The 19,623-nt window shown below is 44.0% G+C and overlaps 2 protein-coding genes across 4 annotated transcripts in view; one reads left to right on the top strand and one right to left on the bottom strand.

Moving 5' to 3' along the window:
- The window catches only part of CD244 (CD244 molecule), a 36,453-nt gene extending 33,833 nt beyond the window's left edge, over positions 1–2,620 (top strand). For all 3 annotated transcript variants that reach the window (XM_012184537.5, XM_042256628.2, XM_042256635.2), the window contains one exon: positions 141–2,620. In XM_012184537.5, the coding sequence (XP_012039927.2) occupies positions 141–221 (81 nt within the window). In that variant the 3' untranslated portion in view covers positions 222–2,620. The remainder of the gene's footprint in view (positions 1–140) is intronic.
- A 962-nt stretch (positions 2,621–3,582) lies between these two features.
- The window catches only part of LOC101121646 (T-lymphocyte surface antigen Ly-9), a 41,089-nt gene continuing 25,048 nt past the window's right edge, over positions 3,583–19,623 (bottom strand). Inside the window, 8 exon segments of the mRNA XM_042243422.2 lie at positions 3,583–8,358; positions 10,901–11,037; positions 11,251–11,302; positions 11,349–11,671; positions 15,257–15,310; positions 16,277–16,384; positions 17,454–17,723; positions 18,880–19,218. Coding sequence (XP_042099356.1) covers positions 8,290–8,358; positions 10,901–11,037; positions 11,251–11,302; positions 11,349–11,671; positions 15,257–15,310; positions 16,277–16,384; positions 17,454–17,723; positions 18,880–19,218 — 1,352 coding nt within the window. The 3' untranslated portion in view covers positions 3,583–8,289.

Genomic DNA, 19,623 nt, shown 5'->3' with positions numbered 1-19,623 from the left:
GTTGACCTTGAGTTATTTCCCTTACCTGGCTGAGCTTCCTTTTGCTATGAATGGTGAATGGGGATAATAATCCATAGCCCACAGGGCTCTTAAAAGGATCTCTTAGTGGGAGAGTCTGAAATTCTTCTTTTCTTCTGCAGGTTGGAAAAAGAACTTCCAAAGCTGAGAACCCTGCTCGACTGAGTCGTAGGGAGCTGGAGAACTTCTGGATATATTCCTAGTTGCCACGGCTGTTCTCACCCCTCTTACAGCCCAACTTCTGCTTTGGGAATTAGCACAATGGGTGATGCCACATCATTCTCTGCAGAGTGGTTCCTAGTCTGGAGATGATATAAGAGTTTGTGCATGGTCTATATCTGTTTTGAAAATGATTTCTTTTTTTTTTAAACATTACTTGTATTTTTAAAAAATATAACTTTATTTATTTGAAAATGATTTCTAACAGCTGCTTTAAGAGCAAGGCTGTTAAATAATATCTCAACTCACAGACCAGACAAGAACAGATAGAGATGTTGGGTAGTTTCCAAAAGACGACACAGCATGTCCCAGTGCTGGTCATCTTCAAGTGCTATGCAAATGTGTGGTGGTGTTACTATCACATTAAGATTCTGTTTCCCTGGTTTTCCCCTGGTGACTCATCTTCACTCTTCCCTAATCAGTGATGACCACATTTCTAGACCCTTCCTTGGCCCAGACCCATCTTCCAAAAAGGAAGGAAAGATAGCAGGGGCTCAGAGGAGAAGAAAGAGGTCTCTCTGTGAAGGTATACTGAAGAGCCCTAAGCCACTGGCAAGTTCTCCAAGGAGGCCAGGCCTGGGCTATATTCAAATACAGAGGAAAAACTTCCCCACTACATATTAAACTTTACCTCTAGCCATCTGGTCACAAAGGGGTGTGGGCAGGAGCAAGAGTAGATGATGCAAATCAAGCCCATCGCTGAGTGGGAAAACCACCCAGAGTCCATGCCATCCTAACAATCGGGCAGCGGAAGCAGCTTTGCCTGCAGAATGATGTTTGATTTACAAAAACACATTATTAGACATCTATTTTAGCTTATTTACACATTCCTCAGTTTTAGAAACAGTATCATTTAAGTTCTGAGTCCTGATGCTCCCCATGGCAAACACTGGAGGGAGGGCTCAGGCAGCTGAGCGCTTAGGGACCAGTCACCTTGCTGGGCTCCCCTGACCCTTCAAGCCAGACTCTTCCACAAGACTGTGGGGAGCAAGCTGAAAGTCTAGCTGAGCCCAGGAAAGGGGGAACTGGAAGAGGGCCTGGTCAGAGACCCCAAAAGGTAACATTGCATGGAGCCTGATTTTTCAATTGCCCCACTCTGTGCTTAAGGTATGAATTTAATATAGAACTATTACTGTGCTATTACTTAAAGGCAGTCTAAATTTCTTTTCTGAAATTTAGGACAGAAAATGTAAAAGGGTCTCTTCCCTACTCTGTACTTTTCCTCTCCCAGCCAAAGGGCACTTGTAGGCCATCAATAAACACACGCTGTTTAACTCCTGCTGGAGAGGAGTCTGGACTCCTGGTGAGCTGTCAGTTGTCTCCTAGCCCTGTTCACACTGGAACAGCAGATTCTAGGGTCCCCAGATCCCAGGGGTCACTTAAGGTTGGGGGATAGCCACTTGCTCATGCCCCTCAGATCCTTCTCTCCTGTGGGTGTGTGATTGGTCAAGCTAGGTTCTTCCTGGAGAATAGTCCATAGACCACATCTGGGAGAAAGTGTTGGGGTACAAATTGGAGGATATATGCAAAAGGATGGGGAGAAGATCCAAGGCAATTGTGGGCAGCTGAGCAGCTGAGTCAGGAGTTTCGTGAGAAGAAGCAGTAGCAAATTATAGGGGTCACAGCAATTGAGATGAACAGCAGAGATACTAACCATTGCCTACTCCTGGCCTTTTACATGTCCCGAATTGCATAGATCTGGAATTGGGCGGATTTATTTAAGGATCAGAAGAGATCCTATGGGTCTAGGGACTTCTAGGATGCTCTATTCTGGGGTATAATAATGATTATCATTATCGTCTTGTATGCCTTTGTTGAACTCTGTGATAATGTCTTAAAAAGATAATTATTGGAGAAGGAAATGGCAACCCACTCCAATATTCTTGCCTGGGAAACCGATGGATAGAGGAGCCTGGTGGGCTATAGTCCATGGGGTTGCAAAAAGACACGACTGAGTGACTAAACAACAACCAGAAATGGAGGAGCCTGGCCTGTGCCTGAGGGAGAGGAAAATTCTCCTTGCCTCTTCTTCCCCTTTATCGTGCCCAGTGTGGAAGCAAGATTGTTGTCAAAAAAAAAAAAAAAAACAAACGCAACTAGAAAAGCTTCATTGATCTACCTTAGTCATCACTGATCTACAAATGTCATGAGATGCATGGAAGAAAGAAGACTAGGGGCAGGATGGGTAACTGAGGAGGAAGAGGGAAAAGTCTGAGCAGAAAGGGAAGGAGTTTGGAGTGACTACAGAACCTTCAAGATGAACGATAGCTACAGAGAGTGGTAGGAAATCTGAATGTGTTTGTGACTGTGCACCCTCCACCTCTTCTGTAGCCTCATTAAAAAAAAAAAAAAACAGAATGAAAACATTAGTTATTACTCCTCAGTGCTTTATGGAGTTGGATTTATGTTCTTTTCTGTGTATGGTGCTGGGCTGACACGGGTTTTGAGTTGGAAGCAAGAAAGCTTCATGTTGAATTGTTTAAATGGAAACTTATTTCAACTTATTGAAACAAATGGAAATGTATTGAATTATTCAAATTGAAAATGAACCTGGGACACTTTTCTGTATGTTTGATGTCTGAGGCACTTGACACCAGCATCTACTTACCAATGGTCATCAGAGGCTTTACAGACCTTTGAGTTGCCAGGTTTTTGTTCTTTATTTTATGAAAGGGGTCACATGGCCACGGTCTTCTATAATGGAGTCAACTCATAGTCAGGGAATGCAGTTGCAAAATGCATGCAGAAAGCAAAAGTGAAGTATAGTCAAAATTTCCATTTAAAATACTGGAATTCAGGACTTCCCTGACTGTCCAGTGGTTAAGAATCCATCTTGCAATGCAGAATACCTGAATTCAATCCCTGGTCCAGGAACTAAGATCCCACATGCCGCTGGAAATGAAGCCCATGCACCACAACAAAAGATCCCACATGCCACAACTAAGACTCAACGCAGCCTACCGGGGTCCAGACCCGGTTGGATCCAAGGTATCCGAAGCATCACTGCGTTGGCAACTGAGATTTATTTAGAGATATAGAAAGATAAGAAAAGAATGTTATAGTTAAGAAAATAGAGGAGAGAAAGAGGCTGATATTCTTTGGTTTACACAGAAAGCCAATGAAGCCCCAAGACAAGGGACTTGCACCGTTCACGTAGGCCACAGGCACCCTCCCAGTCTCCCGAGGGAGTGAAGACGCAGAGCACCTTCCCGTTCAGGTCTTAGAGGTCTAGCCAGATAAGTGAAGACGGAGGGCCCCTGTGCTCCAAGGGATCAGCCTGAAAAAGAAAGTAAGAGAGAAAGAAAGAAAGAAAGAAAGAAAGAATTGACATGGGGGGAACCAGGCTTTCGTGGAACCGGTCCGTCACTTTATTTTTCAGGGAAGCTTTTATACTTTGGGTTGTACATAGAGATAAACATAAGAAACAGAGTCATGCAGGGTTAGCAGCTCTGACTCTGATCGAGACCAGGCTTTCTCTCTGCATACCTATCTGTATACACAGGTCTTAGGTGATTTACATCATCTTCTGGCCAGAAGACCTATTAGCATTTTATGACCCTTTTCTGATAAGGGTCCATCAACCAGAAAACTTATTTGCCCTAAAAGTGTTGTTCTTTCCAAAGTCTGGTGCCACTCTCAGAAAGCACTAAATAAAGTTACATTCTTACATAGCAAGGATACAACGATTTATAACAAAGAAAGAGGAGTACAGTGATTTATAACAAAGAGAAAATTCATTAACTCAAAATCTAGTATTGCTAACATCAAAATTACTATATTCCTATTTTTGCATCCCAATTACATTGATTAATATCCTTCCAGGTGCCTAAAAGATAAAGGATATGGAGGCCTGGCAGCAATCATTAACTCAACAATGAAACCCTTCACCAATATAATTCTTAGCTCTTTAAAAGGCTCTATATCTTTAAGATGTTTTAAGCTTCCCGTGCCTCTCATGGTTGGGAGGTTGTGAACAATCACATGTGTAGTTGCAAAAGTCCGGGTAAACCTGTCAGGCGAGTTAGAGAGCCATCAGAGGGGTTTGAGCTGAGACACTCCTTTTATATGCAGGAGACTATTAACTGGAGCTCTAAGTTAATTTTCCAAAGAAAGGTGGTCGGGTTTAGCCCCCTGTTAATGTCAGAAGAGTATAGTATAGCAGACAGTAAACAGACAAATTTTGGTTTCGGGGTAGTTGCTCAAGCAGATCCAGGGGACCCCTTGAGACCTGATCCACCTTGCCTTGTCAGGCTCTTCCGCATGACCTTGTCATGGGTGGGATCTCCTGTGCTGGCTCCTGGCAGCAACCAAATAAATAAAATTTTAAAAAAAATTATCCATGCAATGGCCAGCCAATGAACAAAGCAGTAGTTAAGCTCCTGCTGTGTATGAAGCACTGCCTGGCTCCCCGGGAGTACCCACTGCAGGCCACAGAGGACATTCTGATTCCACAGACCATGTGCTGGGGCAAATGACAGAGGAAGCACAATATTAAAAAACACAAATGGGCCGCAAAGCGGAAGTAACACAAGTGCACACAAGAGTATCATGAATGTAAGTCAGTTCAGTTCAGTCCAGCTCAGTTGCTCAGTTGTGTCTGACTCTTTGTGACCTCATGAATCGCCGCATGCCAGGCCTCCCTGTCCATCACCATCTCCCGGAGTTCACTCAGACTCACATCCATCGAGTCAGTGATGCCATCCAGCCATCTCATCCCTTCTCCCTCCTGCCCCCAATCCCTCCCAGCATCAGAGTCTTTTCCAATGAGTCAACTCTTCGCATGAGGTGGCCAAAGTACTGGAGCTGCAGCTTTAGCATCATTCCTTCCAAAGAAATCCCAAGGCTGATCTCCTTCAGAATGGACTGGTTGGATCTCCTCGCAGTCCAAGGGACTCTCAAGAGTCTTCTCCAACACCACAGTTCAAACGCATCAATTCTTTGGCACTCAGCCTTCTTCACAGTCCAACTCTCACATCCATACATGACCACTGGAAAAACCATAGCCTTGACTAGACGGACCTTAATCGGCAAAGTAATGTCTCTGCTTTTTAATATGCTATCTAGGTTGGTCATAACTTTTCTTCCAAGGAGTAAGCGTCTTTTAATTTCATGCCTGCAGTCACCATCTGCAGTAATTTTGGAGCCCAAAACAATAAAGTCTGACACTGTTTCTACTGTTTCCCCATCTATTTCCCATGAAGTGATGGGACCAGATGCCATGATCTTCGTTTTCTGAATGTTGAGCTTTAAGCCAACTTTTTCACTCTCCTCTTTCACTTTCATCAAGAGGCTTTTTAGCTCCTCTTCACTTTCTGCCATAAGGGGTGGTGTCATCTGCATACCTGAGGTTATTGATATTTCTCCCGGCAATCTTGATTCCAGCTTGTTTTTCTTCCAGTCCAGTGTTTCTCATGATGTACTCTGCATATAAGTTAAATAAGCAGGTTGACAATATACAGCCTTAGGCAGGGAGATAAGATGGAGGTGACTGTTTGGGGCAGAAGAGAGATATGGCTCTTATGCATCTGGACATGACAAAAAGGAGGAAAATCCCTTTGGGTAAATACGGGAATCTTATACAGAAGGGGCATTTTAAGCGCTTCAGTTCAGTTCAGTCGCTCAGTTGTGTCTGACTCTTTGCAACCCCATGAATCGCAGCATGCCAGGCCTCCCTGTCCATCACCAACTCCCAGAGACCACCCAAACCCATGCCCATTGTGTCAGTGATGCCATCCAGCCATCTCATCCTCAGTTGTCCCCTTCTCCTCCTGCCCTCAATCTTTCCCACCATCAGGATCTTTCCCATGAGTCAGCTCTCTGCATCAGGTGGCCAAAGTATTGGAGTTTCAGCTTCAACATCAGTCCTTCCAATGAACACCCAGGACTGATCTCCTTTAGGATGGACTGGCTGGATCTCCTTGCAGTCCAAGGGACTCTTAAGAGTCTTCTCCAACACCACAGTTCAAAAGCATCAATTCTTCGGCGCTCAGCTTTCTTCATAGTCCAACTCTCACATCCGTGTATGACCACTGCAAAAACCATAGCCTTGACTAGACGGACCTTTGTTGGCAAAGTAGTGTCTCTGCTTTTTAATAGGCTGTCTAGGTTGGTCATAACTTTCCTTCCAAGGAGCAAGCGTCTTTTAATTTCATGGCTGAGGTGACCATCTGCAGTGATTTTGGAGCCCAGAAAAATAAAGTCAGCCACTGTTTCCCTGTCTATTTCTCATGAAGTGATGGGACCAGATGCCATGATCTTAGTTTTCTGAATGTTGAGCTATAAGCCAACTTTTTACTCTCTTCTTTCACTTTCACCAAGAGGCTGTTTAGTTCTTCTTCACTTTCGGCCATAAGGGTGGTGTCATCTGCATATCTAAGGTTATTGATATTTCTCCCAGCAATCTTGATTCCAGCTTGTGCTTCCTCCAGCCCAGCATTTCTCATGATGTACACTGCATAGAAGTTAAATATGTAGGGTGACAATGTACAGCCTTGACGTACTCCTTTTCCTATTTGGAACCAGTCTGTTGTTCCATGTCCAGTTCTAACTGTTGCTTCCTGACATGTATACAGGTTTCTCAAGAGGCAGGTCAGGTGGTCTGGTATTCCCATCTCTTTCAGAATTTTCCTCAGTTTATTGTGAACTACACAGTCAAAGGCTTTGGCATAGTCAATAAAGCAGACATAGATGTTTTTCTGGAACTCTCTTGCTTTTTTCATGATCGAGCAGATGTTGGTAATTTGATCTGTGGTTCCTCTGCCTTTTCTAAAACCAGCTTGAACATCTGGAAGTTCACAGTTCACATATTGCTGAAGTCTGGCTTGGAGAATTTTGAGCCTTACTTAACTAGTGTATGAGATGAGTGCAATTGTGCAGTAGTTTGAGCATTCTTTGGCATTGCCTTTCTTTGAGATTGGAATGAAAATTGACCATTTCCAGCCCTGTGGCCACAGCTGAGTTTTCCAAATTTGCTGACATATTGAGTGCAGCAATTTCACAGCTCATCTTTTAGAATTTGAAATAGCTCATCTGAAATTCCATCACTTTTAAGTGCTTAAAAATATATAAATAGAGTAATTTGAAAGTGAAAGTCATTCAGCCGTTTCTGACTCTGCAACCCCGTGGACTTCTCCAGACCAGAATACCGGAGTGGGTAGCCTTTCTCTTCTCCAGGGAATCTCCCCAATCCAGGGATCAAACCCAGGTCTCCTGCTTTGCAGGTAGATTCTTTACCAGCTGAGCCACAAAGGAAGCCCAAGCATACTGGTTAAAAAGAGTAATACACACAAATGGTTTAAAAAATCCAACTGTACAAAATATATGCAGTAAAAAAAAAAAAAATCCCCAAACCAACCCAGCTTCCTCCCAGAGGCAGCCACTGATAATTTTTTTGCATTTCCTTTCAGAATTTTTCTTTATGTGAACATACAGCTATCTATTTCTTTTTTGTTCAACTGGTGACATATGATACACACTGTCCAGGACTTTGTTCTGTCCATCAAATGATGTATCTTAGAGCTCCTTCTATAGCAGGACATATTAGTCTCTACTTTCCTTCTTTAAAAAGGTGGCAGGCTTTGCCATTGCATGGGTACACTTTCATGTGTCTAATCAGATTCCTACTAAATGGACACTTAGGTTATTTCTAATCTTTTATTTGAAAAAATACTACAGTGGTCATGATTTCACTTAGATCTTTGTGTTCATAAGTGAGACTACCTGTTGGATTTATTTTAGCAGCTGCTTATCGGACCGTGTGAAGATCCTGGTCCCCTTCGACGACATGTCAAGCCTTGGCAGAATTTTGAGGCATGCATCTGAGCTGAGAGGTTGTACAATATGAGCACAGAAGGAGACAAACGGAGCCCAGAGGCTGTCTGATTTGTTAATGGATGTGGGAATTCATGAGGTGTGAGAAAAAGAGGAGGCACAAATCCAGGCAATTCTGAGACAATGAAGGAAATTCTGAAGTTCTTCTGTCTGCAGGGGCCCAGGTCTTATTAGGTCTAGCAGCCTCTCCAACCTCACTGAGGGAGGTAGCTGCTTTTCTTTTCAGGGGACATTTTCATAGGTAGGTATTTCAGGAGACTTAAGGTCATTCTGTTGCAGTGGTGGCACAACCTGTGAGCCAAAAGACACACAAGGATATGGTTAATAAAGCCTGGAGGGTACCAATTTTCTCAGCCTTGTGCTGGGAGGAAAGAGGAAGGTGAGGCAAGGCTATGATTGGTCCATCCTATAGAAGTAAGGTCATATGGATTGGCCTAGGGTTGGAGCAGTCATTCAAGCTGATGATTAGCATTTATGGAAAATCTCCTAATGGTAAGCGCTATGTGCCAGGCTCTCTGGAAGGGAGATTTAGGACAGTTTTGTGCAACAAGTTGAGGGGGTTCATAAATGACAATAAAAGGCCTTGCTCTCAAGAAGGTTCCATTTAGGATCCCAATCTTCACCCTAGCGAGAGAAACATTTATAAAGATAATTCAAGTTTTAGAGGTTGAGTTCCATAGTAATAGTCCAAACCATTAGACCTTCATGTTCCAAGGGTTCTAGGAATCCCTTGTTTATGAGTGTTCAGGAAAGGCTCAAAAGAGTGGATGAGACATAAGCTGAGGCAGAGGGAAGGTCTGTTGTTCTTTAGTCACTAAGTCGTGTCCATTCTTTTGCCACCCCATGGGCTGTAGCCCGCCTGGCTCCTCTGTTCATGGGATTTTCCAGGCAAGAATATTGGGGTGGGTTGCTATTTCCTCCTCCAGGGAATCTTCCCGATCAAGGGATCATACCTGAGTCTCCTGCATTGTAGGTGAATTCTTTATCACTGAGCCACCTGGGAAGCCCAGAGAGGAGGTCAGGTACCAGCAACAGCTTGGGAATAGCACAGCCTTCTTTGAGATATCATGTGGGTACAAGTGTTAGAAAATAATAACTAAAGAAGGCTTGAGGATTTCCTGATCAAGTGGGAAATAGTGGCTTTAGGAAACCCAGAACTAGGATTCCTTAAAATTCTGAAGGTAAAGAATAAATTTGATCTGGAGGTTGGCTCAGGAAATGAATTGATTTTTCACTTATATTGTGGGTGAGGGTGCTTTTAGGGACCTTAAGTTCCTAGAGTGGTGTAGGAGTCATTCAGGACTGACCAGACAAAGGGGGTCTCATGACCTGTCTGAAACTCGGAGCAGGGACTGACTGATGTTCATGACTTTAAGATTGACTAGTATTGATGTAAACACAAAGGGCCAGGCCCAAGCAGCTTTGGGAACGGTGAATACTACAGATTTGGGTTCAAGGCCAAAGATAAAGTTCTTAGCTGATTAAGCATTAGGCCATGCTCTAGAAATCAGGACGTGAGGCAGAAGATGGTTGAATCAAACTATATAGTTGCACAAGTGTTTACCAAGCAAATTCTATCAGCCCTTTAAGGTCTAGTCCAAATTATTTTTTCCATGAAGTCGTTCCTGTCTACCTCTGTGTAGTGCTATCTACCGTTTCCAATGTATGAAAAACCCTTGGAAACTGCATACATAATATGTGGTCATGTGGAGTATTGTTTCTCCCCATCCAAGTTACTAAATCACTCCAACTCTCCTACATTAAAGATAGATAATATAACAAGTCGTAAAAGTCAAGGCTAGTGCCTTAAACATATCTGAATCCCCAGAGCACTCAGCCCAGTTCTGGGCAAACAAAAGGTATTCAGTAAATATCTACTGTTTGATTCATCAACTATGGAAAAGGAGCATAACTGAAAAACTTTGAGAGCTAAAAAATAAAATCTTATTTGAACATTTTACAGGGAGGGAATTCTGGGGGAGACTTTAAAGCGAAAGTATGAATGGGCCCAATATTTTCAGGAAAATGAAAGTGGAACAGACAGCCAGATTCAGATCAAAGTTAATCGTTTAAGAGTTTTCTGGATTAATTAAAAACTCTCTGGTTTCCTAACCACTAGCTCTGTGTACTTAGGCAAACTTAGTTTCCTCAATCTCAGCTTCCCTGGCTATAAAATTTGCACAATAGCACACTTACAGAGGTATTAAAAGGATCAGATGAGACTATGTTTGTTAATGTTTTATAAACTATAAAAGTTCATATAAACTTATGATTAATGGGAATTTCTATGTTTAGTGCTCAGTCACTCAATTGTGTCTGACTCTGTGCGACCCCAAGGACAGTACCCCTGCCCCCCCCCCCCCCCCCCCCCCCCAAGCTCCTCTGTCCATGGGATTCTCCAGACAAGAATGCTGGAGTGGGTTGCCATTTCCTTCTCCATTTCTATGCTTAAGGGATCTTTTAACACTATAATGAGACCAATGTGCTCTAATTAATAGCACATTTTCAAAAAAATCTTGACATTATACTGTTGGTTATATTCCAATTGTTTTGGAAAGTTTCCATTTTGATGGATGAGAGATAGATTTAGAAACATATATGGACCATATAGTGTTTGTGTTTACAGACTTATTTTCGTCAGTGTTAAGACCAAGCAATATAAGATATTATTAAATTAATTAGAAATGTTCAGTTTTTGGCTGCACAGATGTAAATCAGGAATAATTGTTTCTAAGGACCAAGGAGTGTGTCAGGGGGTGCACAGTAGGTGGAGCTTAAGTTCCTCTCTTTCAGTTAAAATGGTCTGGGTCTCACTTTATGGACCTCAGGATACAGAGCAAATTGTTCTCTGTATAGAGCAGTAGAGTGTGGCTGAATCCTCTTTCTTCTGAGGAACTGGAGTCTTTCCCTGTAACGGATCAACGCCAGACTGTCCATAATCACCCAAAAAGAGTTTTCCAGAGGTTCGCCCTCAGTCCTTGAGGTGAAGGAACATCTCACCAGATTCTGATTTCACACAGAGAGTGGCCCTGCCTTAGTGCAGTGGAGACAGCACCTCTCTTTTCCCAGCACCTCCCTTATTTATGGCAGAAGATTGGGAGCTGAGGGATGGGTTCCTTTGCTTTGAGGGTCCCTGAGGTTGGTAAACATGGATAGAATCACAATTCTCTACCCATGCGTCACTGTGCCTGTCCCCCAGTTTGGAGGGATTAGCCTTCCAGAATATTGGATGGTCCTTGAAGGGAAGGGTGAGAGAAGGTGTACTGATCAAAAGAGCTCACCTGCAAATTAAGGAATACGTGTGTGTACACCGTTTCCCCTTCAACGACAAGCGCTGGTGCCATGTCATCTGGAGTGACGAGATCATACTCTGCTTGGCCCTCAGAGTCCAAGTCAAGTCCGGCTTCTTCCTTAGTGACCGAGTCACACATCCGGTCTCTTCCATTGACGGGCTGGTGCATCCCTGTCCTCTCCTCATCCTCCTCAGTCGTCCCATTGCTGTCAGAGCTGCTGTCGGAGGCGTGCCTGGCAGTCTTAGGGAGAGTGTCCAGCTTCTCATACCCTTGGGAAAAAATGGAGTATGGTGTGTGACCAGCAGTGGGCTCTGGAACACATTGTTCAGGGTTGGTAAAGGATGTACCAGCAGCCCCCTCTCTCTTGCTTTGTGTAAGGATTCAGGCTGCTTTGACTCCTACCCCAGATGAGGCCTAGAAAGCTGGAGGAGAAGGAAGGTGTTTTCCTGTCTTCCCTCATGGGGCTCCATTCCCCTTCCCCTCCCCCTTCCTCCTCTCTTTCAAGCACTCACTTATTCATTCATTTGATAAACATTCATCGAGTGTGACATGTGATGGGCTTAGCATCTCTCAGTGAGCAAAACTGACCTTGTTGAATAAAGTAAACTAGGTATTCTGGGGAAACATAAAGGTGAATTAGACCTGGTGTTGAAGGAGTACACTGTCTAGCTGGGAGTCAGATACATACATAAATCAAATTATGTCAGGCCAGCTCCGACAATGTCACAGGAAATCTAGGAGGAAAGTGCATCAGTGAGAGGACATAGCCTCCAGTTCAGAAGCAGAGAAGAGCTTATGAAAGGACGGAATTAAGGTGGGCCTTCACACTGGGACTTCGATGAGTGAAAGTGGATTCTTGGCGGAGAGAACAGCATGATTAAAGGCAGGTATGAAACTTGAGGCACCCTCTCTTTTGGGAAAGGTTGATATTTAAAATATTTAGCAACCACCTGGTTTGGGCATAGGACAATCAGAATGGGTGGCTGCTTTAAACAACTGGGTGGACCTCTACTGCCTTTGGGGCATATCAATCAGCCCATTTGATCTACATGTAGAATAATAATGGCTTACACTTTTTTAGGTGCCAACTGTGGTGTCAGGCACTGTTCTAAAAACAATGCTTGTCATGAATAAATTCATTCAACTTGCATAAAACCCCATTAAGCATAGATAATAACTATCCTTATTTATGTTTCACAGGTTAAGAAACGGAGCACATTAAGGTTGAATATTTGCCCAAGTTTAAGTGGGAGAGCCAGGATTTGAATGCAAGTAGTCTGCTCCCTGATGTTCTTACCTGATACTCAGTACTGCCCCCTGTGACTTTTACATAAGAAAAAAGTAGACTAAAGGTGACCTGGCCCAATATTGAGTGATAATAGTACTTATCTACCTGGGAAGCCAGGTAGTGCTAGTGGTAAAGAACGTGTCTGCCAATGCAGGAGACATAAGACATGCAGGTTCGATCCCCGGGTCAGGAAGATCCCCTGGAGAAGGAAATGTCAAGCCAGTCCAGTATTCTTTTTTTTTTGTTTTTTTTTGTTGTTGTTGTTTTTTTTTTTTTTTTTTCAGTCCAGTATTCTTACCTGGAGAATCCCATGGACAGAGGAAGCCTGGTGGGCTTCTGTGTCCATGGGGTCACAAAGAGTTGGACATGTCTGAGCCTCCCTGCTCTGACACACAGAGTTATCTCCTATTGAGTGTATACTGTGGACTCCCTGTTGTCCCTTGCAGTCCTCACAGCAATGCTGAGAGGTTGGTGCCCTCATTTTGCAAAGTAAGGTAACTAAGGTTTAGAGACTGAAATGCCCAAGATCACTACAAAGGAGGAGAGCTAAGATTGAAACACAGAATTATCTGACCTCAGATCTTATACACCTGGGAGTTCCCTGGTGGTCCAGTGGTTAAGAATCTGTCTTCCAACCAGGGGATGCAGGTTGGATCCCTGGTCGGGAAACTAAGATCCCACAGGCCGCAGGGCATCTAAGCCTGTGCACCGCAACTCCTGAGCCCATGCTCCTCAACTAGAGAGCCTGCATACCACAAACCACAGAGCCCACATGCTCTGGAGCCTGCGCCACAGCTAGAGAGCAGCCTGTGTGCCACAACGAAGATCCAGCGTCTGCAACTAAGACTGAATGCAGCCAAAAATAAATACATAAATAAATATTAAAGAATTTACACACATGACCACTAGGTTATCTTGCCTTTTGAGTAACAGACAAAGACCACAAGGAGCCGTTGATGTTTATAGAATAGTCATAATTGGGCTTTGCAAAGTGGGATCAGAAGGGTTAAAAAGGAGAAAATCTGGAGAGGGAATGGCTAGTTAGGAAACTATTATAGTATTTTAGAGAGGAAGTTACAAGGAATGGGAATGTCTGTTAATAAAGACTTGTTAAGGTATATCTGTAGAATGGAATAAATGAGAGTCAGTCTTAATCTACAATTAAGTTAAAAAAGCAGACTCAGAAAAATGTAATAGATTACTCTCGCATATGTGATCAAAGGAAAAATGTATAGCTTGTAAATGCATGAAAATGCTCTCAAAGGGTGTAAACATATGCATATCTTAACAATGGAGGTCTTTTCAGGGAAATACCTGGGCATTGGGATTTGGAAGGAGGGGATTATTTTTAATTTATACCATGTGAGTATTTGACTTTTCAATGAAAAAAAAAAAAAGAACCTATTCAATAAAACAAAAAATTGGTGACAGCATGAACTCAGGCAGTGGCAGTCTTTCGAGAAAAGGAAGCTGAAGGGATAGTGGAGAAATCAGGACTTAGGCACTGGGGAGAGGTGCTGAGGGAGGCAGGAGGGCCACGGATGACAGTGGTATCCGCAATACTTTTTCACTCTTCCTCTTGTGCCCAGGATGCCAAGGAAGGGGACTTCAGGCTAGCGGAGACCAGGGTCTGTCCTGCCATCTCTAAGGAGGAAGCTGGGGGGAGTCTCCAAAGTCCAGGTTTATTTCCATTTCTTGCCCCTTTTTTCTTGGTTGCACTTTCCTTTCAGAAAAGGCTACAAATAGACACTGAGCCCCTGACTCCCACAGCAGGCCCTCTTCCTATTCTACCTCCTTGGGGCATCCCCTCCATGAGAGGTAACACAGGATATTTTTAAAAGAAGGGTTTGACTGAGTGGTCAGGGTTTGGGGATTCCTTAGAATGCCAGAGCTCCAGAGTTCAAGGTGGCAGTTTAGAACACTGAGATTCCGGAGTGGGAGAGTAGGGTGCAGGCATCTCAGCTCTCCATCCCAAAGCTCAGCAGAACAGCTCCACTTTACATGCATTGTACTTTTGGGGTGTTGCATAATATTTTGTTTGAAGAAAGCATTCCTTAGCTTTTTCAAAAATCTGAAAACCACTGCTTCAGTAATACTCCTGGGTAATAGGCAACTAGAAAGTCTTATGAATTTTAATTTCAGTGAAGTGTTAATTTTCCTTCTGTCACAGATCCACTATTGCATCTGGTCTTTGTGTCTCCATTCTTGGAGTGGAGCCAGTAACTTCCTCCTCATCATGGGGCGCACTGCAGTGATGACAGTCAATACCTGAGGAATCCTAGAGATCCCAGAGGACAGACTACTTCTCCTAGCTCCGGTTACCATCTTTCAGGAGTCCAGCCTCCTTGGGTCTTTTGTTCCCCAAATCACCTTCCTTTAACACATTGCTTCTCAACCTTTAACAGTCTTGTGACTCACCTACAGATCTCGTTAAAATACAGATTCATGTTCAGTATTACGGGGTGGTGCCCAAGATTTGCATTTTTAACAAGCTCCTGGGGATACTCATGTTGCTGGTCTCACATGCAGATCACACTCTGTGTAGTCATGCTCTGGAGCTTCCGTGTGGCCTGGGACCCCATAGCCTGTGTCATTGGTGACACATTACCTGGTGTGTTCACTGATGCCTCAGCTTGACTGGAACTGAAAGCTGGGGCTGAACCTGGGAAACCAAGTTAGAGAAGGAGTGTCAATAGGGCTGTGAGAGGAGAGAGTCTCTGATTTTGTGTGAGTCAGAGGAGAGGGAGAGAGATTTCTGAAGATGTAGACAGGGAAAAGGCTTTTGGGAGGAGGGTGAACCCTGATGTGAGTACAAGCCCACAGGAAGGGATGGCCAGAGTCTAGGGTCATTTTCAGCTGAGGAGAATGCTCTGCAGGCTCCTGCCATCTCTGTGGAAGGGAGAGCTATAATCCTTCTGTGGTAGCCACTTATCTGTTTGGTTTGCTGACTCACAGTAATTCTTCAGGGACCCTGTGTTCTAACCAATCTGTTCTTCCTGAAACTGTTCCATCTCCCTTCAATATTCCAGAAAGAGCTGCCAATCACAAAAGTTCATCCTATTGCCCACAGTGATTAGTCCAAGCAAAGGTCACATGACTTAAGTGGAGCCAATCAGGTTTCTAAGGTCCTGCAAACTGGAGTTGGTGGGGAAACATCTTTCCCCCCCTCCTGGTGTCTGAACTACTAGTACATGTGCTTCTGGAGCTGCTAGCTGCTCTGTTTGGTACATTTTACCCACCCTGCCCTTCAGCTGGCTGAGGAAAGAGAGCTAAGCTGGCTCAAAGGGAAAGATAGGGATGAAAGATGGAGCGCTCTAGTGACTTTTGAGTCTCTGGTGATATTTGTCTCTAGGCCAGCTCTTCCTTTCCTTCCCCAAAGATTGACCATATGAGCCCTCAGATAACAACTCACTCCCCTTACGCTTCTCCTCACCCTTTTTTGTCTAAGCTAGTTTGAGTTGGGTTTCAACTAAAGAGTCCTCACTGACACCCCTCCCTGATCACTCTGAGAAGAAATGAGGTCTTGAGAGAGAAGGAGTAGGAGGGGATTATAAGAGGACAAGGACGTCTCTAAAGGTTCCAAGGAAATGGCCTAGTGCTGGCAGATGTCCCTGATCTCAGAAACTCCATCGTCTTTGTTGCTTCCAAAAGCACCAGCCAGAGATCCCAAAGCCCAGAAGGATGAAAAGAACCACCAGGGAGAGCCCGATCCAAAACTCTGTGCTTCTCTCAGGTCCTGTGAAGAGGAAATGGGGGATATTAGTATAAGTAATAACAAGAGAGTTAGGGAAAACTGTGGACAGAACAAAATGGGCATCCTACCTGCCTCTTACAATCCCACACTATTGCAGAAAATATTCCTTTTCATTCATTCATTCTACAGCTGTGTATTGAGCAGTCATCCTCTAAGCAAGAAATTATAGCAGTAAGGCAGGCGCCATCCCTGATGGTGAGGTTTATTTGGCCAGCGTCACAGAGAACTGGAGCTGGGACTTGAATGCAGGCTGCCAGACTCTAAAACACCCTTATCCATCACGCCACTGCCCTTCTCTAAAAATGGCATAAGGAGAGTTCTAGGTTGGTAGTTCTAGGTCCAGATTACTATTGATCAGGGCTCTAAACTCATTTGCCAGTCACAGCCTGACTCAGCATTTTCACACCCTGGATGACCTTCCTTTTTTTTTTCCCCTCTACTTCTCCCTAGGGAAGAGCAGAGCACAGAATGTTGAATCTCAATTATGCTTTTGCTGTGTGATCTTGGTTAGTATGACTGAGGAATTAAACTATTTAATTTCAATTAATTAAAATTTAAATTTAAAAATAGTTACTCAATTCCTAATTGAAAAACTGTTAAGTATATTTGGAACAAGTTGGATATAAATATATTTTTTCAACGTCAAGTTTTATTAAATTTGAATACAGATCAAGTACTTCCCATGAGAATTTAGCATCTTCATTGAGATGTGCCATAAGGGTAAAGTACATCCTGGATTTCAAAAGCTTCATACAAACTGAAATGCAAATTATGTCATGAATTAATTCTTTGTATTGATTACATGTTGAAGGATGATATTTTGGATATGTTGGGTAAAATAAAATATATGATTAAAATTAATTTTACCTTTTCCATATGACTTAAAAGTTTAAATTACCTATGTGACTTCTGTTATATTTCTATTGGCATGTGCTGCTCTAAAGACTCTCACTCTGCTTGCTGCACTTCATACAGAACCACTCGGAAGGAAAACTCTTGGGTCCAAGGACCCAAGGCTCTGAGGTCTGGCTGAACAGAGATGGGGAGCAACCTGGACAGAGGTCCCTAGAAAGAAACTGCTGGGAGCTGTTGCTGACAGGGTTGCTGGCTGTGCAGGTGAAGTTGGGGTGTTTTTCTCCACTTCTCCAGGAGATGCTGAGGTGAGCTCCCCCTTGGGAAATGACAGCTCCTTTAGGCAGAGGGGTCTATCCATGTGTTACATTGTGTCCACTGTCCTCCACTGAGCATGTCAGGCTGACTTTGCAGATGCCATCCTTTGTGAGCCCGAGGCTCCTTGTGACTTTTGGCTTCTTCAGCCTCTCTGTGTGAGGAGAAAGGCAGACCAGATGTGGAGTCAGGCCCGCCCACTGGGCAGGGGCCATTCAAAACATATTCATGAAGTTGTGTGTTGACACTGCCTTAGGGCTGGGAAGGTTCATCTGGCCTTTCCTTTGGTTGCTATGAGATCTCAGCTTACCACTTGATGCTCAGATATGTGAAATAGAGGAGTTAATGAGAGGTGAAAAAACATGCTGCATCATTCTATATTGTATATCGTGAAGAACAAGCAAACCATTCAGTGCAGATAAGCACAATGCTTCCACCTGCCCTGAGACCCTCCAAGGCTTACACTCTGAGGTCCCATCATCTAATTTGTTTACTTACACAAGAAAAGGAACACAGAAAGGAGAGCAGAGCACTGTTGCAGAGTAAGTACTTAATAAGTGCTAGCAATTTTAAAAGCAACGTATGGCTGGCACCCTTTGTTCCCAGTTTCTTGTTCCTTTTGCTTGGTTTTCTTCCTGGTTCTTTGATATTTGAGTCACAGTAGGCAACAATAGATGTGAACTAGCTGACTTACATATTTTTACAGGATCATGGATTATGACTCCTTTCCCAAGTACTGAGACACCAACACGCCCAGGCAGGAAACAGGTCGACTATGTCTGAATGGCACAGGTGAAGGACCTGGCAAATATAAATCATACAGAGTGTCCAGCAAAGCTCCAATGAAGCCCAAGGTGGAGGAGGGATAGTGTGAGTTCTGTACCTCACACTTAGGGAAGGTGAGTACCCTTCCAAGCTCTTGAAGCTCACAGGATATTAAAGACTTTGTCCACAGTCTTCTATGATTTTATCCCAGCCAGCTTTGCCTTTATACAAAATTGCAATGTTCTGTAAAAATACATGTTGGAGAGTTCCTGGTCCTACCCAATAATCAATGCAGGAGGACAGGGCAAGTACCAAAAGTTGCTTGGTTGAGGCTTAACTGGAAACCTAGAAGAAGGGGGTTCTGAGCAGGGAGATTTTGCCCATCTGCTGGTTGTATTGTCCTCCTGTGAACTGACTGGTGTGAACTGAGTAGTCGTCCTAGTGGTCTGAGGCATTTTGTAGGAGGAGGGAGGTGGGATAGGAAGGAAAGAGAGAAATCTTTCAGGAAAGGAATCTAATGATGGGTGCTCAACTCAGAAACTCACGGTAAATGCACAGATTGATGTGCTTCACACTGGCAACTGTGGCATTTGAGCTCACATAGGCGTGGTAGATGTCAGTGTGCTCCATCTTCAGCTGGACAATCTTTAGAGAGTAGTCTTGGCTCGAGACCCACACTGTGTTCTGATCCAGATCCTTGAACTCAACGAGCTGATTGGCTGTTGCTTCTTCTCTCTACTCTTTGCTGATAATAGACGTGTTAAACATCCAGACAACATTGTCTATGTGCTGACTGTCTAGGAGTGCCAGGGACAGGGTGATTGGCTCCCCCAGGACCCCCAGCACCATCTCCCCCATTTGTCCTCCTTGGGAGGCTCCTAGATCTGTAGTCAGAGATGAGATATTGCAATTTCAGCTACTGGTCCTGACCCTTTGACCCTCAGCCTGCCTGAAGGGACTGAAGTCCCAGAAACCCTCCTGCCCAGGATCCCTTCCCCGCTTTTCTGATGAAGCATACCTGCTGCTTTCACATGTCATGCCGAGTAAGCACCTGGCTCTGCCTAGTGCATCCCTAGGCCTCTCCTGCCTCTCTGCCCTTTTGAGGACATCCTAGGAGACACCCCTACCCCAGCAAAGAGCAATCTAGATTTCTGCATCCATACTTTCTTTCCCTCTCTCTGCAGACTCTTAGGGTTTCACAGTGCCCTGGGAGTGCCTAAGTCCCCTGTCAGTCTCTCTTAGCCTCTTGAGGGTAGAGAAAAAGGAATCTGCAAGTCTATTCTCTTACC

The sequence above is a fragment of the Ovis aries genome, chromosome 1, assembly GCF_016772045.2.
Source record: "Ovis aries strain OAR_USU_Benz2616 breed Rambouillet chromosome 1, ARS-UI_Ramb_v3.0, whole genome shotgun sequence".
In the NCBI taxonomy this organism is placed as follows: domain Eukaryota; kingdom Metazoa; phylum Chordata; class Mammalia; order Artiodactyla; family Bovidae; genus Ovis; species Ovis aries.
The sequence above is the reverse complement of the archived record's forward strand: the minus strand, read 5'-3'. Positions and strand labels throughout refer to the sequence as shown.